The sequence below is a fragment of the Diceros bicornis genome, chromosome 16, assembly GCF_020826845.1.
Source record: "Diceros bicornis minor isolate mBicDic1 chromosome 16, mDicBic1.mat.cur, whole genome shotgun sequence".
NCBI classification, from domain to species: Eukaryota; Metazoa; Chordata; class Mammalia; order Perissodactyla; family Rhinocerotidae; genus Diceros; species Diceros bicornis.
In genome coordinates this window covers 4,163,849-4,188,882 of record NC_080755.1, presented here as the reverse complement: position 1 = coordinate 4,188,882, position 25,034 = coordinate 4,163,849, and the positions used below count along the sequence as shown (strand labels likewise).

General features: G+C 45.1%; 1 protein-coding gene across 1 annotated transcript; it reads left to right on the top strand.

Annotated features, from left to right (window-relative positions):
* The first annotated feature begins 11,832 nt into the window (after positions 1-11,832).
* TMEM200C (transmembrane protein 200C) lies at positions 11,833-20,193 on the top strand. The gene is made up of 2 exons (XM_058556674.1): positions 11,833-12,590; positions 15,447-20,193. Exon 2 carries the CDS (start codon positions 15,541-15,543, stop codon positions 17,329-17,331), a length of 1,791 nt encoding a protein of 596 aa, XP_058412657.1. The 5' UTR covers positions 11,833-12,590; positions 15,447-15,540; the 3' UTR covers positions 17,332-20,193.
* Positions 20,194-25,034: the final 4,841 nt, after the last annotated feature.

Below are 25,034 nucleotides of genomic sequence, written 5' to 3'. Positions count from 1 at the left end.
TGTTCATGTCTATTGCCCATTTTCTAACTGGATTGTTTGGGTTTTTGAACTGTTGAATATTAAGAGTTTTTTATATATTGTAGATGAGTCTTTTGTCAGATATGTGGTTTACAAATATTTTCTCCCAGCCTGTAGCTTATCTTTTCATCCTCTTAACAGGGTTGGTCTTTTCACTGAGCAAAAGATTTTAATTTTGATAAAGTCCAATTTATTGATTTTTTTTCTTATATAGATTGTGCATATTGAAGAACTCTTCACCAAGCCCAAATCTGTCCCGCAGATTTTTTCCTATGTTTTCTTCTAAACATTTTATAATTTTATATTTTACTTTAAAATCTAATATATTTTAGGTTACATCTTATTTAAGGTGTGAAGTTTTGATCCAAGTTTGTTTGTTTGTTTGTTATCAATATGGACTCATGGGTTCTTATTTTATTCAATTACTGTTATTATTCATTTTATGTATACCCTTTGATCCAGAAATTCTCCTTCTAAGACTTTTCCCAAAGGAAATAATTGGTGTCTTGCCACTACTCTTTCTTTCAACAGTGCCTTCGCTCCTCATCCCTCCCTATTCTTACATAAAAACTTTAGAATATTCTACTTTGCTTTATGGAGATATAATTTACATAGCATAAAATTCATCCATTTTAGGTATACAATTTAATGATTTTTAGTATATTTACAAAGTTGTGCAACCATTGCCAAAGTCTCATTTCTGAACATTTCTCTCACCCCCAAAAGAAACGTTGTACCCATTTGCAATCACTTCTCAATCCCACCCCCAGGCCTAGGTAGCCACAAATCTACTTTCTGTCTCTATGGATTTGTCTTTTCTAGATTATCATATAAATGGAGGGATATATTCCCATATGTGACCTTTCGCATCTGGTTTCTCTCACTGAGCATAATGTTTTTGAGATCACCCTGTTGTAGCATGTCAGCACTTCACTCCTTTTTATTGCTGAACAGTATTTCATTGTATGGATGCACCACATTTTGTTTATACATTCACAAGTTGATGGGCATTTGAGTTGTTTCCACTTTTTAGCTATTATGAATAATGCTGCTATGAACATTCATGTACAAGTTTTATGTGGAAATATGTTTTCACGTCTCTTGAGTGGATCCCTAGAATAATGATGATATGTTATAAAGAAAAACCCAGTCAGATTTTTATTGGAATTGCACTAAGCTAAGGGAATAATTGGCACCTTTACAATATTAAGTCTTACATCCAGAAAATTGATGTGTTCCTGCATTTATTCAAATGTTAGAACCTCCAACTCTTCTACTTACATAGGCTCCTCGGTTAATGGGATGCTGTCTAATATTTCTAATTTATCTTTATATACTTCTCTTTTGCCCACAAATCCATTCACTGCCTTGTACATGGAAGGTGCATGATAGATCCTTGCCAGTCATGTGCTGTGATGTAAGGATGCAGCAGTGAACAAGCCCAAGGAGCTGCTCTCATTGGGCTTACTTTAGAGTTGAATGAAGGGACAATTTGCCTGAAATCTTAAAACAGCTGATAGAGTGGCAGAGCAGTGACAGCAGCTAGTGAATGAGAATGAGAAATGGAAGAATTAGTGTTCTGGGTAGAGGCCGGGGCCATCTTTCTAATCCAGAAGGTCTCTGAGATCCAAAAGACCCTCATTTTTTAGACTAGCATGCACCTAAGGTTCTGTCCCAATTCATCAGGCGCACAGTGCTGGGAAGAGGCACGATGACAGTGAATGGATCTGTGCAGTCTTTGATAATTGTACGACAGGAGGGGAGGATGGGTGAACCACACCCTCAGACATATAATAACCTGCGACAAAGCCAATGAGACTTCCATTTACAATCTCATCAGTTTGTAAGATCCTGTAATCCCTGTAAATTCCTCAGGCATATTATTTATATTATGCAGGCTACTGGCCTATGTGATTGACAGCAAAACTCTAAAAAATGTTGGTGCATTTGTTTGGAGAGTGTGAGAAAGGTGGTAGCCAGAAAGAAACCTCCCACTCCGAGAATCAGTTTGGGGAGAAAAATCCCAAGGAAGAGAGTGGACAGTAGTGGTGGCCACTAAGAGGAGAAGGCAAATGGCATCCTTGGGCCTGCTGAGAATAGGAAAAGGAAAGCCCAGAGAGGCTGTATAGACGAGGAAGGGCCTCTGGCAAAGGAAGAAGGAGAGCTTTCCACCAGAGGCACAGGGCTGATGATCCTTCTGCCCGAGAGTCCTACCAGGGTGGGGGTGACAGAAGGACCTGCCTAGAAAACCCAGAGAATTCTGCAAACAAGTAGTCCATCACCATCAACCTCAAACAGAGATACTGTGATGAAAAAGTGTTAGATAATCTATGGAATGAACACTTCTATTATAATGCCAAAGATAGAAATACACAGAGGCATTTGAATTAGACATGAGCTTATCACCTGATTTATGTAGAGAAATATTTATTAAATATTTTTTAAAAAATGGACTCAACTCTTTCTCTGTCTTAAAACAATACAGGCCCCTAGGTACTTGTCCCTCTGAGGATAGTGAGGTCTTGATTACAAATAACCAGAAGAGAAATCCCCTGGTGCACTTGAACCTTCTGCCGGTTCACTAAGGATCAGAGAGGGAGTAAACAGTACCCCAACTAATGGGGAGACAAAATGAAGGTCGTGTCTTGGACACCCGTAAGGAGAGAGAAATGATAGCAAAGGATTTGCTTGGAGAAAGAAAATGCACTAGGAAAAAAAATGAGATTCGACTGGGGAAAAGTGCCAACTAATACCTCTGGGGTATTGTCCAGAGACACAGGTAGTTAATGAGCTAGAGAAAGCTGAAAAGCAGCACTGCTGAAAGTGGCCGGGAGAGACAGAGAATCAAACAGGGAGGTGTTTGCAGTGTGATCCTGGAGGTCAACGTTAAGTGGCAAAAGCAAAAATAATGGCCGAAGACAGAGATTCTTAGCTATATAACCACCATAATAGCTAAGGCCACTGTTTAAAAATTATATTCTTGAAGAATACTGGTGTTCCATAACTAGGTCAATGTGTCCCATGGCTCAAATAGATGATTGTGTTCTTTTCCAATTTTTAGGAAAAAAGTGTATCAAAGTTTCATAGTTTTAAGGTTTTCTCCGTAAATATTTCTTAAATTTGATGTTTACTATATTTCTATGTAGAATCTAAAGTTAGATGGTTTGTGATTCAATACAAAATCATACATGAATTTATTTTAAGGAAGGTATCTCCAAACGTTCCAAGAAGCACTCTGAGATTTTCAAACATCCCACCTTCTGAAGAAGTTTGAGAAGCACTAACCCAAGTGAGGGCAAAGTCCAGAGCAGCATGAAGCCAAACCCAAGAGCTTCTCTATGTTGGGGGACATTGTAATTTTACTGTGTTTTGTATAAACCAATGTTTTGTTACACAAGAGAAGCAGAAACCCAAGTGGCCTGATGAACATTACATAAATGACCTGTCTCCAGTCTCCACAGCTTTACATGAGAATGTGAAGCCTTGGAAAACAGGAAGGAATCTTTAAAAGTCATCTAGTACTTTCTTAAATCACATTTTTCAACACGAACTATTCAACATTATGCATCATTTAAATAGTGCATTAATATGAATTTTGCCTAAGAGGTTATGAGAATTTTTATGGCTGCAAAAGCAAAGAGGGAGTCAAACGATGTAGTTTGACTTTCTGCATCCTTTAAATAAATAGGACTTTTCTGAGTCTCCACTTCACATTGTGAGGTGAAGGACCATCCAGGAAAAGGTACAACATTATCATTTCTGCGTGGTTTAGAACCCACCTCACTCAGAGACAGAGAGCCTAGCTGACTTTTTGATGTCTCTCTACATGGCAGTAGCGAGAGGTACAGATAATCAGGGAGCTAGTTTCATTGCCGGGTCCTGGGGCCATGTAACTTCCTCCCAGCTGGGGAGCGTGACTCCTTGCCCCGCCCTCACCACTCCTCGCCTGTGCCCTTAGCCTTAGCAGACTCCTGGAGAAACGCCTTTGCTGCTCACAAAGGGAAGCTGCGGACGACGGTCTCTAACATCCAGCACTTCTGCAGCACGTCCTCATGTGTAAGCTCCTCAAGTGACCGCTGCAAATCACCATCTCTTCTAATTCTTTCTCTCTTGGGTTGTGGATTCTCAGTCTTGATCATAATATACTTATTTCTGTAAATGGGGAAAACACAATTTCCTAGGCAAAAAAAAAGTGGAGCTATAACGTTGATTGGTATCAAATTCCAGAAAGTATAATTTTTCTATCATTTCATTAATATTAATGTCATCAAAAGCCAGAAGTTATAAGTGATTGGGAGGAATCTGAAGAAAATCTGTGACACAGCTTCACTTTTGTGAGGTAAACATATTGAGCTCTTATTCGATTTGCTGTAAATACTCAGAGCTCTACAGACCTTTCCGTAGCCAATCCCTGATCCTTGAAGGAAGTGGCTTTGGAGAACAATAAAAACCAGAAATATTTAAAAATATTATCTCTGCTTTTTCTGCATATCATTTTCCAATAGACCATACAAATATTTCACCTCTATAAAAGCTGTGTAATCACTTTACTTCGCCTGTCAAGAAGTGATGTTGGCATCTTTCTTGCTAAAAAAGAAATATTTGTGATGCTTTTCTGACATAATGATACTTCAATCTTCTTAGGTATAAAGAAGCCAGCTCAGATTGTTGTAAAGATTTCATAGAAATTCAAAACTAAATTTAGTGTGAAAAATTTTGTGTGCTTTTCTTCCCCTTCAGAAAAAAAGATTATATTGTATTACTCTGAGCCCATTTTAATCATTTAACATATCTTTTGTGGTTCTGATAAGATCAGAAGAGTTTCGCTGGGTAAAAATATGCTATCAGTGCCGATTGGTTTTATGTATTAGACACAAATACACATGCTTTTTGATGGGAATTTAGGGGTGGCAATTTTCTCTTTTGCTATGACTCTATTTATGACCCTCAAAGATTATAAATATATTACAGATGTTACTATGGGGTCATCTAAAAGGTGTCTGTAATAAAAAAAGAATTGGGTGGTACCCCCTTCAAATATGAAATTTCCTTCCTCATTGTGGCCCTTTAGCCCCTAATGACCTGGAGCCCTAAACACTAAGATCCTATAGTTACTGTTCAGTAATTCAGCAGAGGAGTTTCCAAAACATCGTGAGGTTACGACAGGCCTGCCACCTGAATTCCTAACCAGCAGCGCCAACTGTGGGACTCACATGAAGGTCCCAAGGGCATGGGAGTGAGACGGAGGAAACCTAAGCCTACTTCCAGACAATTACTCGGGGAGAGTTGAAGGTCAGAAGGTGAGGGGGTGAGAGAGTGATGGGGAGCCACTGCCGCTGGCAGGGACTCATTTGGAACCACAAGCAATTGGAGGAACCTTTCCCTGTCTTTTGGATCTGACCCAAACTTCACAGGTAGCTTTTACCCTCCATTGCGTCTCCAGCTCCCAGCCCAGGGCCCGACACATAATGAGCACTCTATAAATATTCACCACAACAACCACGAACATCTGAATACGGCTTTACAGGTCTCAATGCCTGGACCCCAAGCAAAATCTACAGTGGTGGCTCCAAAATTTCTGTGTGGAATAGGTATACAGATGGTGATGTGGTGGATGGGGAACATTTACATAGCGAGTATTAAGTTTTTGCTTCCATATGCTAAGGGTACTTTTTGGGGTGGTGGAGACAATGGGGGACCAGAGAGCCTCTTCCCCACAACTACTCCTGCAAGCTGCCACTGCTGACCCTGTTTCTTCCCCACACTTCCCTTGAAAGAGAGGAGTTATGAACCACCCTTTATAGGCAATACAATATCACCTGGCTAGAAGGGGCCAAGTTACTTGAGTATAAATGGTCTAAATCCAAAGGGTAATCCAAGAGTAGAGTAAATCCCAGCTTTTAGGACTGGATTCAGGCCTCAAATCTACCAAACCTGTTTTCTAGACAGATGCATAAACCAGCAAAAGCAACCAAGTTTTAACTTCCCTCTTCTATTTGAGCTAAAAAACATGCTGCTGCCCTATGTAAGAAACACATATTTGGCCACAGGTGTTATACACCTCTGGGTTCATTATTTGAAACAAATAGTTGAAAGCTAAATTTCTCTCTCTCTCTCTCACGCAGGCAGACGTGCAAAGATGGAGATCAGGTAAATTCTGTTCCCTCCTCTCTAAAATGAGAGGACTGGACTGGAGCAGTGCTTCTCAAAGTTGAATGTACACACAAATCATCTGGGCATCTTGTTGAAATGCAGATTCTGATTCAGCAGGTCTGGGATAGAGCCCAAGAGTCTGCATTTCTAACAAGCTCCCAGGTGATGCTGATGCTGCTGGTCCAGAGACCACATGCTGAGGGACAAGCGGCTAGAGTACCTGAAGGCGCCTTCCCATTCTAAGCATCTTCCCATCTCTGTCAGCGGCATTCTTGGCCCCTACTCCCTGGGCCCCTTACATCTAACAGAGAGGCAATGTCCACATCCTCACTGCTCACGTGCCCCCCAATTCTATGCCTTCACTCCACTTATCCTAATGTATTCCGGGTCAAGGGGGAGATCCATATCCATGACGTATTCCTTAACTGGTTTTTTCTCCCCAGTGATCATTTTCTTCTAAAGTCCTCTAGCACCTAGAGATTTAACCTCTTGCCTTGCATTGGTAACTATTTATTTTTTGATGAACCTAACTAAACTATAGGCTAATAAGGCTGTGTCCCTCAATTGTTTTCTTTCCCCAGGAACACTTGCAAATGGTTGGCTCCTTTTCAGCCTTTGGTTCTCAGCGCACACGTCACTCCTGGAGGGCCGCCCCTGAATACCCAGTCTCAACTCTTCTCTCCTGCTGCCCCCTCTGACTGCAACTTCTTGTAATTGCTTCGCAACACTCATCAAGTTTTGAAGTCTTCTCGCTTGTTTGTTTACCTGTTTATTATCTGCCCCCCCGCCCCCAGGAGAGATAGACTGTTTCTGCTGTTCCCCTCTCTGTGCCCAGTGCCTAGACTACACTATCCGTACTGCCTCACTATAACTTAGGAGGTGCTCAACAAATTTTGTTTGAGTGAATAAATGCAAGAATCAAAGAGCTGGGTACACAAGAGGTGCTCACGAATATTTTTACTGGAAGAATCCAAGACCCATCACCCAAGCACTAATCTTGGAATCTTATGTTTCTTTACTTTTGAAAACTAGTTCCTTGCCTCGGTGTTTCTTCTTTCCTGCTAGGTGCTCACAGCAGCTCGCATTATAATTACTTTTGAAAGGAGACCAGACATGTGAGTTCCTATTAGTCCTCAGTAGGACAAGTCATCTACCCACAGTGGTTGTAGATTATAAGAAATGGTGGAAATGACGTTAGTATGGATACCTAGGAGATGTTTTTGGAACAGGGGCAAATTTAGCTGTCGGTCGGTTCTTGGCTGTTCCATTGATGGAGCCCTCCCTGCAAAGTCCTTTCCAAGCTCAGCTTTGATCTGTTTTCAGGCCTAATTTCTCATCTCAGACCTCAATTATTTTATAAGGCACACGATCCAGCTTTGATGATGTACATGGAAAATGGAAGAAAATGCTGGCTATAGGGGAAAACTGAATGTACAAAAATGAACCTACTCATTAAAAAAAATGACCCTTGGTAGGTCTCTCATCAAGAGCGTGGTGATTTGTAACATCAGGAAGGAGTGAGGCTGAAGGCGCGGCGAAGGCTGCCATTGCCACACGCCATCGTCCGGATGAAGGAAGAAGCCCCATCTGATGTGTTCTGGGGAGGGCTCCTGAGGCTCTTCGTCTCTCCTTTCCTCTGTAGTGGAAGCACTTGCACTTGAACTCTTTGACACCTTTCAGAAATACAAGAAACAGGCTTGATCGTGACCTTAGCACTAGCATGAGTTTACCCTTAAGTTTCCAAACTGAAGTTCTTGAAAGTGGTGCTGAGTTCTCTCTCTCAGAGGTTCATTTGTGGGACTCTGGGGAGTGCGCTTGGAGGCAAGCCCCCATCCCTCCGGCACTGCAGCGTTGCCTGGGGAGGGGCCAGAAACAAACCGTGTAACCGCTATGAGAAACCCCAAGGCCAAGCAAGGCCCAGCTGTGGAAATGCCATCCCTGGGATCCTAAGTTCTATCGCTCCATTCAGGCTCTGCTCGGTGTTTTCTTGTCCTACCTATTCTGTTCCAAAAGAAATCTAATGAGGCTTCAATCCACTACTGCATTTCATATTTTCTGTTCTATCAGGCTCTTTTATCCTTTACACGTGCCATGAAGAAATGGTGAGGCTACCACGGTATGTTGCAGTGGGGATGCAGATAAATGACAGGATGCCCAGTTCAACCTGAATGTCAGGTAGATAATAAGTAGTGTCTAGTGTACATACCACGTAGTGTTTTTACTTGCTAAATCTAGTTCTTAGTTTATTGTTTTCTTTTGTCATGCTTTTGTTTGTCCTGTTGTTTTTCTATTGGCAGAGGGACGAAGAAGGAACCAGGAAAGAGGAGAAGTGAGGTCTTTGTGTCCTGTGTTCAACCTTGGGATAATGGTTTCCTTCTTCTGTTGTAGACATGCTATGAAAAGGCTTGAGGGGCCAGCCCCATGGTGTAGTGGCTAAGTCCAGTGCTGTCTGCATCGGCAGCCCAGGTTCACAGTTTGGATCCCAGGCATGGACCTACACCACCCATCAGGCTATGTTGTGGCAGTGACCTACATACAAAACAGAAGACTGGCACAAATGTTAGCTCAGGGCTAATCTTCCTCAACCAAAAAAAAAAAAAAAAAAAAGGAGGAAGATTGGCAGCAGATGGTAGCTCAGAGTGAATCTTCCTCACCAAAAAAAAAAATTAAAAATAAATATAAAAGGCTTGAGAGTCCTTTCTATGAAATCCTCAGACTTCCAGTGTGAAGAATGTCCTCTTGTTTTTACAAACTTCTAATTTGCCTGTAGAGTGACATGAGTTTGAAATCTGGGTTCTGGAGCAAACTGAAATGAAAGGGCCAGGGCTGTTGGAAAATGAGCAAAGCAGCCATGGAAAAAGTGTCTTCCCTCCCCAGGAGAGCAGGCTAGCAATCCTGCGTGGCAGTAGGCCTGTGCATGTGGACAGGCCCAGTTCAACCCCAGCTGACCCTGTAATCCCCTTTCAGAAAGATAAAGCGCAGACACGGTCCCATGTAGATCCTGGTGAACATGAATAGAACTGGAGAGTGAGGGTAACAAGCTGGTAGAAGATGTTAGGACTAATAGGGATGATAGCTAAATTTGGTGACTGCTTACTATGTGCTCAGCATCAGTTTACATGAACTAAACTCGTTTAATCCTCACAACAATGCTATGAGGGAGGTGTCAGTGTCATTATCCCCATTACAGATGGGGACACTGAGGCAGGCAAGATTCAGTCATTTACTTAATTAAATTAAGTAGTTAGTGAAGGATACATACCGGTCCCGCAACCCACTACACTAAACTCCTCCTGTTTCTGCAGCCTGAACAGTCTGTAAGAACTGGGCGTATGGAGACGGTGCAGCCGCTGAGCTGCTGACACAGCGATCCCTTTCCCACTGCACACTCCTGGAGACCAGGAGGGGCCTGATGGGCCATGGCAGGCCACCGTCTCCCCCTGAGCAGCCCTGGGAGCACCGAAGGGCATGGCGAGCCAGGCCAGGTGATGGACAATCAGGGGAAGTAGATGGGTTGTGAATAAATTATGAAACAGTATAAATTACATAAGGATTGTTTTTAAGAAACAGCAAATGAGAGGTTTCAGGTCAGAGTCTAATCCAACTAACCTAAACTAATGTGTTTCCTCTTCTTTTTCACCCCAGGCCATTGTTTCTCTTCTGCTACAACACATTCCCAATGCTGTGCTGAGCTCTGGGTTCTTGAGACATCAGTGAATTATGAAGACGAGGTAGCCTTAGCCCTCTAGTCCTCAGCAGGGTGAAAGGGGTGCCCCACAACCTCAGAAATCATCCAGACTGAAACCGCCAGTGACAGGAGAAGGAAAATAACTCCAGGAGGGCTGAGAGCATTACTGTTCCTTTAAAAATAACTCCTGGAACCCCTGGGAATGTATGTTGATACTATATTATTGCAGAGGGGATAAAGGACTCCACTGGAAACAGATGGGATCTGTCTGATTTCCTCTGATACTGTGAGTTGAAAACAAAGAAAATGACTGAAAGTGATAACACTCAGGTTAAGTAGAACAGTTCAAAGTTCCAAAGAGCTCAGTTTGGAAGGAAGCCTTTGAATAATAAATCATAAATTTTATTGCAGTCATCAACATAAGAAAAAACTAGTTATGTCCCAAGGCCTGTTTGTCTAGAAAAGGATTCTTTTCTTCTCCAAATCCTTCAAATGCGTTTTACATGTGCAAGTGATGGCTATAATTTATGCAGAAATTTGAAACTATTAATGACTTAATCCACCTAAAATCCTAATGAAGTTCTGCAATATTATTCCCATTTATACAGCTCAGCAAACAGAGGCCCACAAAGGACATGAGTTGGCAGCCAGCTGTGTAATGAGCTGATCACCAATGAGGTCTCAGATCCAATCTTTATACAAAACACCAGATTATTATTGGGATTCAAGAAATCTGCAAGCTCGGAGCCAAAAAGTCTTTAAAAATGACGTAGACCTAGTTATTTCTCCTTTGCAGTGATTTCTCTGAAAGGAAACAATCCAATGTGGAATTTAAAACTTTCCCTTTATTATGGCTTGTTTTCTAGAGTTCTGAATCTGAGCAGGAACAGCGAAGCGGCAGGAGGTGGGTTCTGAACACCCGGATCATAATCCAGGTTTATTATTTGCCTGGAAAGGATGACAGAGGCCACCTTTCAAACAGGCAGGTGCAGGGTTTCCTTTTAGGAAACATTTCTCCTACATTCCCTCCTGTCTCCCCATCATCTCCATCCCCACCTCATTTATCATCGCCCACATTTATCTCTTTAAACCCGTAAATGTCTGCGTCTTTATTGTTCTTTTTGAACCGCGTATTTCTAGCTTTAAACACAGTGAATGCTGTGTACCTTGAGGAACAATCTTGTAACTGGAACTGTGGGCAGCAAAGCCCTCTTGTGTGGGTTCTGTGGACCCTTAACAGCAAAACTCAGAATATACCACAGCTCCCCCACTCCCCCACCAAAATATGTCTGTCTGGACCGCCAAGTTCAGACAACACTCCCTTCCTCTGCTCTTCTGTTGCTTTCTTCCTGAATCCTGGCTGCCTCATTTCAATAGATAATTGAAATCTTTCTTACTTTCTCAATACGCCCTAGGGAAATCCCACTTTGAAATTCTCTTTTTCTTGTCATTTTTACTTTACAGTTGAGAGGACAGGGATGAACCAGGAAACAGATCTCTCTCTCCCTCTTGCTTTTTAAAAATGACGTAGAGTTGGACATCCTGCCTACCCCCACCTCCGCTCTTTGATTCTAACCCTGATTCCTGGAGAATTATAGTTTTCCTTTTAATGCTTGCTGACTGCCGCACGGGGTAGGAGCCAGAGGGCTTGCCCACGGAGGAGCCCCAGAGCCGAGTGTAATCTCCGCTGAGCCCCAGCTGCGCGTCCGGGGAGACGCCGAGGTCCCCAGGAGCAGGTCACAAAGCCCGGCCTCGCCGAGGCGCGAGGACCCCGGAGCGCGGCCGCCTGGGTCCGCGGGGACAACTTACGGTGCTCGCTGCGCGTCCACACTGCAAACTCCCAAGGAGAGGAGGAAAACAGCAGAGGCTGTGTTGTGTCCGAGAGTAGAGGCAACAAAAGAGGAGACCGAAGAGGGAGGGAAGGGGGCGGGGGAGACGGGACAGCAGCCCGCCCGCGCCCGAGAGCGCCCCTCGGAGGCGCACGAGGCGACCCTCCGGGAGGGCGGCCCTTTCTCCGGCCCTCTCCGGCTCCCGCTCAGACAGGTAGTTGGAGGAAAAAGAACAAAGCTCCTCGCGAGGGCAGGCGGCGGTCCCGGGGCGCCCCCGGGGCGGGGAGGCCGAGGCCGAGGCGCACCGCCACCCCCCGCCTGCCCAGGCCTCCACGTCCCCGGGCAGGGTTCTTCCGAAGGGACGGGCGGCCGGCCGCGGAGGGGCGGGGGGGCGCCCGGCGGGGGCGGGGGCGCCCGGAGCGGCGGAGTCGGCGGGTACCGACTGCCATCCTGCAGCAATTTCCCTGTGTCATGGCTCCGGTCTCTTAGCAACAGCCGCGAGTCCGGCCGCCCCGAGCGCCGAGCCGCCGCCGCCGCGGGCTCCACTGCGCCCGGCGGAGCCCGGCGCGCCGCAGCCGCACAAAGGGGCGCGGGTCGGCCCAGGAGCGCCGCAGCGGGCACGCCGGGAGGCGCCGCGGGGGGCGAGGAGGCTCCGAGGCGGGATGCAGGATGCGGAGGACCTGACAGTTCTTGGAAACTCTTGGAAATGGCTCGCGCCACAGCACCAGAGGGAGCTGCGAGCCTGGGGCGGGCGCTCGCCTCCGCAGGGCTGCTGAGCCGCGCTCGGCCGGAGGGCCCCGAGGCGCTGTCCCTGCGCTCCGCCGTCGGCTCGGGCTGAAAAAGTTTCTCCATGTTCCTTTGTGTCGCCCGAGCGCCCGTTCGCCGGCCCCGAGCTGCCCTGGGTAAGTGAACAATAATATTGTTTGCTCACAGTGCTGCCATTTTGAGCAATTCTGTCAGTCCTCAGGCCCCGAGCTGCCCCTCCCCACCCCTCCTGCCCTGAGCCCCGGTCCCCAAGGGCTGGAGGTAGGCGAGTCATTTTCCTGGGCGGGCTACACGGAATGCGCTGCCCAGAAAACGAGTTCAGCATTGCCCTCACTTCGCTCCTGCCTGTCTTCTTTCCAGAGGCGGGCTCCCAGCTGCTGCACTCATGTGACTCCAACATAAATAAGTAAACCAAAAAGAAGGGCAGGGGGTTCGCTGCCCTGCCAATGAGAGAGCGGGGGGTCGAGGACCTGGGATGAGTCCCGGGCAGGCAGGGCGCTCCCAGCCTGTGGGGCTCTGAGCCTCAGACACCGAGTGGGGCTTAATCCATCCTGAGCCGAGAACTTGAATGTCTCTCTTGGAAGCAATTGTATTTTTAGGCACCTTCTTTGCTTCCCCATCCTCCATTCCTTAACCACGAAAAGACTAGCACCAGGCAGTAAATTGCGAGGGCAGCCAACCTCAACTGCTAAGTTCGTTTTCCTTCATTAGGTATAAAGAAAAGCCTCAAGGTGGGTCTTCTGTGGCATGTGACTTTTGTCAGTATTTCAGGTCAGATGATAATAGATTACTAAGCAGTTCAGCCTTCAACAGAGCTGAAGGAATAATAAACTAGGGAGTTAATTACTAGCTGTTAAACTAATTTTGAAGATCTTCTCTAGACGATTGTTGAAATCCGTTCCAATCTACCTTACATTCTACCCAGAGCCAAAGCTTCTTTCTGAGGAGAGATACATGTGGGGCCCTTCCTCCCCCAAGATGCCCGGCATTCTGGTGCACCTTATCAATACCCCCAAAATGTTAGCCTTCTCTCTTCTGAGAGAGCCACCCTGCCAGCTGAGTGGGTTTGTTTCTAAAATGTCTGGCTCCAAATCCTTCTTTAAAAAACCACAGATCTCCAGATGATTACATTAAAGAAGCTGGAGTCTGGGGATCCCTTAAAGCAGCAGTCTCTATGTTACAACCACACAATAAATGTGCTTATTTTGGGGAGTGATAGATGGACAGTAAGCTACTCTGTTTTGTTTTAATAATCTGTTTGTACTTCCTTCTTAAAACAAAAGGTTTGTAAATGTATTCTCTCTGCTGACCCCTCTCTAACCTACCTAGTGTTTCTCCTTACTGAAAAACAAGTAAATTCCAAGGAGATATTGATTTGCAAACATTGTAAAGAGCTGATTACCATTGGCTTTTCCACCAGTGGAGAAAAGGTGCTGCCTATGTTGATATAATGGAGGGAGTCATGGGCAGCAAGTAAAAGCAGAATTCTACCCAAGTAATCCCACATTTCCAAAGGGTAATTATTCTAAAACATGAATTACTTTATACAGGATGAAATACCAAAAGGCTTGTGAGTGATATTTAAGCCTTTCAAATTCATACAATGCCCTTAATTTTAGCATCTCTATTAAGGGGGAAACACGACCAATGGAACAGAAAATGTTTTACTCTGGGGATCCAGCAGGATTAAAATCTTTAGAAGCTAATATATCCACAAAGACACATCTGTGCATTTACCTACCCAGGCTTTATTATAAACAATTAAATTTCCTGTAGGAGAGTCCACTGATTGTTGCCACCCTCCCTTCCTAAAAATGACCTCATGAGAAAAAGATGAAGAAAACAGCTCTTGGGGAAATGTCATTCTACAAATCATCATTATTATGTAGACTGCTGTACCTAGTTAATTGCCTGCTCATTTGAATACTGGGATTCTGAAGAGTGCCCGTGGCACATTAATAATGGGTCCGAAAGCTAGTAGAGCAGAGTGAGGTTTTTGTTTTGTTTTTTTTAAGATTGTAATTTTCCCACAGAAAGATCTTTCTCTTGAAGATTCTAGAGGACTTCTCAAATTCCCTGATGAGATCTAGCACATGATACCTCAGAAGCGCTTCTGAGGGAGGACAGGAGGCCAGAAGGAAGAGCTCAGTTACATAACCAGTTACCTAAAACTAAATATTCCACCCCAAGAAGCTGTCCAGATGTTGCAGAAAAGAGATGAGGACAAGGCTGTGAGAGGGCTCTGCTTGCCTTTAGCTGCAGGAACAGTAATAGGTGGGAGACAACTCTGTGAAGGGTTTATTGTCAGAGTATTGACATCTCTCACTGCGGTTCTCCCAGCAATGAACTCTATTAATATTCTGAGATAAATAAGCCAGTCTGCCTACCAGTATATGACTTTTAATTTTCATGTAGTGAAATGAATCCCTTTTGTCGTTACAAAATAGTAATGACTTTTGACTTTTATGACCGTTTTAGTGACTTTGGGTCCCCCACTGACAAATTCCTAGGCTTAGTTAAGAGACTTGAAACTCCTGTGGCAGCTCCCTTGGGAAATCTTCTGATTCCAGTAGGACAGAGAGAAAAGCTTTTGCCAGGAAAGTCCTCAATCACTACTTTAGTAGAGTCCCCACATGTAGTTTCTAATGGTCAGAACTCCGTTGGCTTCCAGCCTGGAGGGGTTGACATGAGATACTGGATGGAATATTACCTACAGAGTGTGGGGGGGAGGGGGGTTGGGAGGCGCGGGGGGAGAGGAGCAGGCGTTGTCTCATATTGTTTTATCACGTTCTCTCAGTCATGGCTACAGCGCTTCCCTTCCCTAATCCCTCTACCCTACCCCTGGTCTCTATATTCCGCACTCTGGTTAGTGGGTAAAGGCCCTGGGGTGGGGGGCACACACGTGGTGGGATCTGAGAGCTGGACAGTTGCAGCGCGTGGGACGTTGCTGCGGCCAAGCCTATACCCTCTGACTGTCTTCCTCTGCTTTGCAGCCGGAGGAGGTGGCGGAGCAGCTAGCGGGCAGCTGGCGCCCCCCCTGCACAAGCCTCTGCCCCGGGGACTAGCCCCGCACTCCACTGGTTCGCTATGATCGCCACCGGCGGCCTGCTGAGGATTTCTGCCAGAAAGCAGGATCCTCTCCGCCCCCCGAGCCAGGTCCCCAAGCGCAAGCGGAAAGCCAAGAAGAGGCGCAAGAACGACGTGGTGGTGGTGAAAGGCAGGCTGAAGCTGTGCTCCGTCTCTGGGCTCATCGCCCTCTGCGGGATCCTGGTGCTGCTGGTGGGCATAGCCATGGCGGTGGTGGGCTACTGGCCCACGGCCAACGGGGCCACTAGGGAGGGGGCGAAGCAGCTGCCGCCCGCGGGCAGCGGCCACCGCGTCCCGACCACGGCCAGTGGCAGCAGCACTGGCAGCAAGAACCGGTCCAGGAGCCACCCGGGGACTCCGGGGGGTGTCAACTCCAGTTCCCTGGGCGCGCCCAGGAGCACGCCTCCAGCGCGGTCCGCCGCCCCTTCTCCGTCCTCCTCCACGTCCGTGGGGTTCTTCTTCCGAGTCTTCTCCGGCTACCTGCACTCTGACAAGCTCAAAGTCTTCGGGCCCCTGATCATGGGCATCGGCATCTTTCTGTTCATCTGCGCCAACGCGGTGCTCCACGAGAACCGAGACAAGAAGACCAAGGTCATCAACCTGCGGGACCTGTACTCCACCGTCATCGACGTGCACAGCCTCCGCGCCAAAGACCTGGCGGCCGCCGCCTCGACCCCGGCCCCCGCCTCGGCGCCCGCCGGGGCCGCGCCGCTCAACGGCTTCCTCGGCTACGTGCAGTCGCGGGGCCTGGAGCTGCAGGCCGCGGGCGGCGGCGGGGACGCCTTCGGGGCGGCGGCGATGCCGGCGCGGGGCGGGGGCGCGGGCGGCGGCGCGGCCAGGAGCGCCGCGTCCCCGCCGGACCTGGCCTCGTCGCCGCGCTGCCCGCGGGAGACCCCGAGCCCGGCGGAGGCCGTGTACAGCATCTACCGCGAGCGCTCGGGCGGGGCCGGCCGCCGCCGGGCCGCCGCCGCGGCCGCCAGCAGCAGCAGCCTGGCGCCCTGCAGCCCACCCCAGAGCTGGGGGCGCCCGAGCCCCGCCAGCCCCCGCGTGGGCTCCTCGCTCAGCGCCTTCGCGCTGCTACCCTTGCAAGGGGACCGCGACGGGGACGCGGACGGTGCGAGCTGCAGTTGGCAGGGGCCGCTTGAGGAACGCGGCTCCCAGGAGATCCCGGGGGGCGAGGTCGACCTGAGCCCGACCGACCTCCGCGGCGCCCCGGCCGGCGCGCGCTGGGCGCCCGACGAGCCGGAAGAGCCCGAGGGCGCGGCGGCGGCGAGCACCGCCAGGGGGCAGGGCGGCCGCCTGCCCAGGACCGGCAGGTTCGCGGCCCCGCGGCGCCGCAGCACCAGCAGGCTCCCGGACCACCGGGCACCTCCGGCCCCCGAGCCCCCGCCTTCTCCGGGCAGCGCGGACCTGGACTCGAGCCTTCCGGCCAAAGCTGCCTCCCCCTCGCTCCCGCTGCGGCCAGAGGACTCGCCCCCCACCAGGCTGGACTCGCCGAGCTCCCTGTCGGACGACCGGTCCTGCAGCAGTAAGAGCTACAGCCCACTGCGGGAGGCCGGCACCTCCTTGGAGTCTGTTGTGGACGCAGTAGCCAGTAAAAGCCCAGACTGTGAGGCCGCCACCGCCCCGGGTGCGGAGCAGAGCCCCCCGGAGGGTCCCAGCCAAGAGCCACCCTCGGCCGAGCCGCCTCCGCCGGTGCAGAGGCAGTTTACAAACAGAGAGAAACTCTTCATGATTTCCCGGTCTCACGCCTTTGGGGTAGAGGACGAACTGGAAAGTACTGGCATTTAGAGAAAGAGGGAGCCAGAGAGGAAAGGAGTGAGAAATGGGAGGAATGCCCACTTGAATCAGTGAATTGAACAGTTCCTCTTTCCTGGTGGACTTATGGGAGGAAACCATCCAGTACCCAAAGAGCTGCAGAAGGTTCTTGAATTCCTTCACGAGATTCCTGGAGACAACTCCAGGCATTTTTTAAGAGCAAACTAGTCTTTTATGTCCAATGGTGACTGGTATGTTCCATAAAACCAAACGTATCAAAAGGTCAGCAATCTAGTGTGTTAGATAAAATCTTGATTTTCTTAGGATCAAAATAATATATTTTTGACAGCAAATGTGCACTTTACTCCAACTTTTTTTTTTTGGATCCCTAACTCCTGTACTCTGCCTCTGGTTTTGTCCATAGCTGCTTGTAAATGATAAGCTTTTTTCCTCCTCTGCTTTTGCAGAGCATAGAACGGTTTGTGTCAGTTCTCTCAGAGCTGATGTTGAAGTGAAGTCAGAGCCGAAAGCAGGTGTGTGTCAGAAGACAGCACTTCCCTTGCCCCACCCCACCCTACTCCTCCAGCTGCCCAAAGCCCTCTTTATTTTTCAAAAGGGTATTAACATTTTGCTACTAGAGTATCTAATGGAGACGCAGGAGGCCAGTGTGAGATGGACTGTTCCGTCCCTAAATTCACAGTATCAAGTACACCACACTGTATTGTTATCACACCTGTATTGAAAATAGCATTAATATTAAAAATCTTTTTTAATAAAAGAAGTTCCAAACAAACAGATAAACATAATACTGCCTCATTTTGCCCTGGAACTAATGCTTCTAACACATAAAGCAGTTAACAGTTCATCTGGTAAATTGAAAATATTTTTGCTATGACACTGCTACTCTGATTGTGGTTCGCTTCCCACAAAGTGCTCAGCACCATCCTCAATCAATTTCCAGTATATTTTTAACTTTTAAATATAGGATAGTATTGAACATTTGGGAGTTTCTCTTTCAAATAGAATAAACTAACTAAATAGTTATTTTCCATAATATTTCTAGTTTACCTCGAAGTGTTAATTTGCAGAACTCCAGATTTAATTGTTCCCCTTTTGTCCTCTTGGAGTTGACTTTGATTTTTGACTCTAAGTTCATGATCTTGAATCCATGTCCTACATAGGCTAAAAGGTAATGTTTTAATAATTTGGTAGATTGATTACTCTTGATTTTATTAAAAGTCACTTAGTTAATTTTCAAGAACAGTAGACAAATAATGTAACATTCTGATGCCCTCATCCTTTGAGTGTGAGCTGAGAATCTTGGGAATGGTATTACTTTTTTTCAGCCATTCTAGTACAAGTTCTCCATTTACACACAGCCAAGGCTATCATTGCAGGAGGTTAAAATACTGATTTTAAAGGAAAATCCAGTCAAAGATGTGGTCATATTAGGCCCCCTGGGCAAAGCGGTGTCCAGCGGAAACAGTGCAGATTCAGGAATGAGACTGGACCCGAGTGTTCAGCATTTGCCAGCTGTGTAGCCTTGAACAAGTCACAAACGTTGAGTCTCAGTCATCACATCCACAAAGTGGGGAGAACCAGACACACCTCACAGAGCTGTGAGGGGTGGGACAAGGGATTATATGGACAGAGCCAGCGGAGCAGAGTACTCGGCTCAGAGTTGTACTCAATAAATGGTCATTATTGTAATTATTATCATTATAATATGTGGTCTGAATGCGCGTTGTAGAAGAATGGGCCTTCCCTTGACTGGAGCTCTAGAAAGCCTAGGCTGAAATCTGGAAAATCCATTTATCATCTGCATAGCCTGAGGCGAATCTCTGCCTCTCTGGGCCTCTGGTGGATGATAGCATCTCTATGGTTGCCTTCAGCTCTGAAAGCTTCACTTAAATTCAGGGTATTTGTTTTGTCCCAGATATAATCATATCATATCTGCACATACAACTTTGCAAAGTGAATATACTTCATAAACTACAGGTTAGGGTAACATTCTGTAATCAATTTAAAAAAGGACCTAATTTATTCCCAGATTGAACTTGCATTAAGCTGATAACTGACTTTAAAGCTGTGGATTAATTTATTTGGCTCTTCTGTATAGCAAAAGTGAGTTTCAACTAGTAAGACTGACAAGCAGGTGTGGTCATACCTGCAGGCAGTGTTAAATTTCAACAGTCTCAATTGTTTCATCACACAGAAAAAAAATTTCAAATTTCCCTAGTTTTTCTTCTCCATTACTTTGCATACTGGCAATTTATGTACTGAGAGAGTTTGATGAGTTGTTTAAAAAGAAAAATAGGTTCTAGTGCTCTAAAATGCTGTTTCCAGTCCTCAGAAAATGCACTGTGAGACACTGAGCAAATAATAAAGCATTACCTCTTGGTGTAACTAAAGAGGGGTGGGCAGAATAGTATTGATCCCTTACAAACCAGAAAATTCAGTCCAACTAATCAACTAAACTTAATACTGATTGTCTGATTATAGTAATCAGATTAAATAAAAACTTCTAGCTCATATTGATCTCATGGACATTAAGTAACTTCAGCAAACTAATTTAGCTCAGTATTGCGTTGCATCTATCGTAACCATCAAGCAATTTAACCAGATTTTTCTCCCTGAAGATGAAAAAGGATGAGGCCAATTTTCCAAATCTTGGGAGGAGCTGGGCTTTCATCAGACCTCAGAAAGAGACCCCTGCAATTATGGCCACAGTGATACAATCTTCCCTATCGTAGGAGCAGAGATCTTCTGCAATAATGAGGCTAAATTTTTACTTACTACTTACTGTGGGCCAAGTTCTGTTCTACATGCTTTATACATATTATCTCAGTTCCCTTTCACAGCAACTCTATTGAGGTAGGATTACTATTATCCCTATTTTACAGAGAAAGACACTTGAGGTCACAACGATGGAGTACGTGCCCAGGTTACACAGCTGATAAATAGTGGAGCCGGGATTTACACAGAGTTTTGAGGATTATCTGGACCTACTGGCAGATGCTGAGCTGAAGTTGGCATTTCTGGCGACCATCAAAATATTTTCTGCATTTTTAGCTTCTTGCTAGATCCTTTTCCAGAAACCATTCTTGGAGGTATGCAGAGAAGTGTTAGAATGCACAACCAGTTTAAAAGCTGGAGTTTGCCTGTAAATCTTCAGACTGGCATAAACAAGGTTTTTTTCCTATGTGACTTTGCAGGGTTTGTTGTACAAAATACATAGTAGTATTTGCAAAGATCTTAGAGACCATGGAATCCCCCTCCTTTATTTATAAATGAGGTTGCTAAGAATTGGAAAGATGGACTAATTTGTTCAAAGGCGAACACTAGTGTCAGGATGAGAATGTTAAAATAATTACAATAATTAGCATATGCATTGCTCTCCACCCCTGAATTTCTATCCTACTAGCTGGGTGGCCACGGGCAAGTTACTCAACCTCTCTGTGTCTCAATTTCCTTTCCCATAAAATGGGAATAGCCAGCCCTGGTGGTCTAGTGGTTAAGATTTGATCTCACTGCCAAGGCCCTGGTTCCTTTCCTGGTCAAGGAACCACATCCCCCGTCTGTCAGTTGTCATACGGTGGCAGCTGCGTGTTGCTGTGATGCTGGAGGCTGTGCCACTGGTATTTCAAATACCCACAGGGTCACCCAGGATGGACAGGTTTCAGCAGAGCTTCCAGACTAGACAGACTAGGAAGAAGGACCTGGCCACCCACTTGTGAAAAAACTGGCCATGAAAACTCTCTGAGTAGCAGCGGAGCACTGTCTGATATAGCTCGGGAAGGTGAGAGGACGGTGCAAAAAGGGCAGGGTTCTCTCTGCTGTCCACAGGGTCATTAGTCGGAATTGACTCGACGGTACTAACAACAACAATGGGAATAATAATGGTACCTACCTCACAGGACTGGAGTGAAGATTAAATGAATTAATACCTGTGTAGAGAGCTTACAACAGGCTTGGCACATAGACTGTGTTATAAAAGGTTTTTTAGTTTTATTTAAAAGAATCAACTACTAAACAGAATCATTTGATATGGTTTTCCTTTTTATTAACAGTATAATGTTAGGTTTAAAAATCTAAAGTGTAAAGCAGCATAGCATAGTGGCTCAAAGTGTGACAACGAGGGGTTACATATCAGTGTACCTGGGTTTCCACATCTGTTAAATGGAGATAATAAATAACATCTGACTCAGAATTAATTACTTAAACGAGGACTAAATAAACTAATATACTGAAAGAACTGAGAAGAAATCCTGGCACAAATAAACCTTCAGTAGATGTTAACTACTATTATAAAGGCAAAAATACAGAAAAGTAATTGGTAGGCTGAATTTACTACTCAATTGTTAAGGATGACTATAAACTTACTGTATTGAAAAGTCTTTATAATTTAGGTATATTAAAAAGAAAAGATAGACTTTAAAAACTGAGAGCTTAGGCCACTTCAATGCCTGATAGAACAGAGAACCAGTGAGAGCTAGACATGTGCTCCTCACGGTCCCCTCATCATAATGCTATGGAATAATGCATGAACACTCAAACTGGCTTACTTGGCTGCATTTGGCCATGATTACTCCATTTCCATTTATTGAGGCTGGTGGCATCAGAAAGGCCAAGCCAGCCCCTGCGGTCTCAGCGCCTCTCTGTCCAGGGAGCGGGCTGGGAGGCAGGCCCAGTGAAGACCTAGAATGAGCGGCAGGTGCGTGTTAATTTATTTAAATTGTCTTGACAAAAGACTTTCTATACTAGTTTCTCTTTAGCCATTTTGGGTTCTTTTTAAATATGCAATTTTGAAATTCTTTTTCTAAGAGAACTTAAAAAAAATCCTCCAACAACATAAAATTAGAACAAATTAAGTATATGAATTTATATTTTGATCAGAATAGTATTTCTGCCAAGATATAAAAATACATTTTACAGCCAAAGAATAGGATTGATATTTGTGGAGTTTGTTTTCTATAGACTCAGACTATTTGTTTATTTATTTATTTTTTGGCTAAAAATCATTGCGTGAATATTTAAGCTAAGTTTTTGAATGACTAACTCTGAAAAGCATTGTAAAACTTTTTTTTTCTTTCTAGGAAAATCATCTTTGAGGTATTTTTCTTCAAAAAGGAATGCATTTCTTTGAATGGATGTGAAACATATATGTTTATTTTGTCACCACAAGTTGGGGAGTCCTTTTGCATTAACGACTTTAGTCAAACAGCTACCCAGCACTCTCTGAAGACCTGATGAGCAACTTATTATGTGTGTGCCATCTATTTCTCTACAGTGTCAGAAAAGCACTGGGCTGGTGTTGGGTCTATATGGGCCTGAATCTCAGTAGGAGTTAGAAACGCCTTCCATGCTGGGAATGTAGCCTTCACCCCTAAGCTGGGTCCTTTAGGGTTTCTACCATCTGAAAATACATTTATTCAGCTTTAAACTGGCTCCCAACCCTCACCCCATTAATAATGGTAGCCTATGATTTAGGCCTGCATGACAAACAGGACGTTTGGATGATTCATTTCTGAGATAACGTAGTTCTTTTCCTGTTCATGATGTTGCCAAAAAACTAGAAAAGCTTAAGCAGATTCACCTGGAGTAACATGAAGCCTGCGCCTGTCTCAGTGACTGTGCGGCTTTGCCTGTGCTTCTGCGCCCACACTGGGACCAAGTCCCACCAAGGGCAAGACGGTTGACTGTCAAGCACGAGGGAGGAGAACAGGGGCAGACCCAGAGGGGGAAGAGACAGAATCCGGCAACAGGAGAAAAGAGGTACGGTTAGGCTAGAGTTGCAAGGAAAGCTTTTTGTTTCACAAATGAGCAAGGGGTTGCTCTTATTTGTAGATCATTTGTATGTAGACAAGTGTCTTAAAGTGAACTATTACAGTAACTTTTATTCCTTAGAAAATATTCTTTCAACAAATGTATGGTTGGACATTAATCTGTATATCTTTCAATATTTAAGAAATTCAACATAACATTGTATTATTGACGCAAATCCACGTGCTACTAGGAATTGCTAAATATCTAACAATGTTTAATAACGGAAAAGAAATTTATGGGCAAATTTACAAAGAATTGCTGTACGTTGAGAAACTCGAGTATGTTTAAACTGTCTAGTCTTTCAAAGGAAGAATTATCAGTTATAGCTGGTATGTTAGGTCCATCAAAGCCAGATAGGCCCAAAGGCTACTTTGTCTCAGTGTAGGAGACGTCGCTTGTCTTATGTGACAACTGCCTTAACGCTGCATGGTGTATAGATATAACTTAAAAGACATAATTTCACCCATAGGAGTAAACAGCTTTGGCTGAAGCTGCTGCCCTTTTGGTAAAAGACATGATTCATTTCTAGGTCAGTGTAAGATATATCTTTAACTGCCCATCCTGAGTCAGGCAGGCTCTGTGCTAGGTGGGAGGGATTCAACTACGAACAAGACCCGATTCTAGACCACAGGAGCTCGCAGTCATGCTGATGTTGACACAGGCACATAATCAATAATGTCAACACAATGTGAGTGAGTATCCCAAGAGAGTTAGGATATGGCCACTGCAGCAGAATCTTGAAAAATGAAGAAAATGTCAGCTAGGTGTGAAAAGGTGGGAGAGGTGCATCCAGCAGTGGAAGCAGCGAGAGCAGCTGCGTGGAGGCAAAGAACTCGGCAAGCTAGTCTTCTTGAGACAGCTGACTGCTCCCTGCTAGCCCCGTGGGCACAGAGTGAGATGCCCATGTTGATAAAACAAACAACTATCTATCTACCAATCTATCTATCTATCGATCAATTGATATCTCCTATTATAAATAGTAGAAGCATATTTAGAATTAAGATTAAAGTGGTTTGGGCATTAAAATACTCGAAGTATATATTCTAATACTATTCTAATGGTATTCTAAGCTATAAAATATTTAATTACGCCCCATTCATAACTGACCTGGACTAGCAGCACATCTTAACTGAGAAGTATCAGTACATGGGACTAACGAACCATATTCTCATTGGAGCTAAGCTATCTTTATGAGCAAGAATGATTTTTGCTGAATTATGTATTGCTTTAAAATAACCATTTAATTTAAATGTTCAAGTTCTGGAAATCATTTCTCTAGATGTGGTATAAAGGGATAAAGCTGGGCGGGGAATCTGCCGGGCAATGCTGATCATGTGTTTGCAGCCTGGTGGATAACGTTCTATTGATCCACGTGCTATGAGGATTGGAAACAGCATCAACTTGGGGGCTGTTTTATCAGGGCGCAGGGCATTTTTACAGAATCTAGACATAATAACTGAATGTATTTCTACATCAATTTGCACCATCATTTATATGAGAGCAAAAATAATTTATCTTTGTTAATAAAGCATTCCATTCCTATTTTTTTCTCACATCCATGTTTATAGCAAAAGGAAAGATTATTTAAGGCCTAGAGGTCCTGTTGCAAATATGTACGAGATATGTATGAGTATTCTTTATGGACTGGCACCAAAAGACTATGCTTTTTAATTTCTAAATTTAATTTCTAAATAGCTAAATTTCTAAATTTCGGGATATTCACTGAAACTAGATTCAGTCAGAATAACGGTTTGACCCTGTATAGATGCAGTCTAATACTTCGTTTACACACAAAGCTGCAAACGAAAAGATAAGCACAAAACAAAACAATCAAGCAAACAAAACTACTTTTCAATACAAATATTCTATTAAAGTAAAAAAATAGTATTATTCTGTTTCTTTGAATTCCT

Excerpts from the sequence above, each read along its gene's own strand:
- TMEM200C (XM_058556674.1), top strand. The coding sequence starts at position 15,541 with ATGATCGCCACCGGCGGCCTGCTGAGGATTTCTGCCAGAAAGCAGGAT.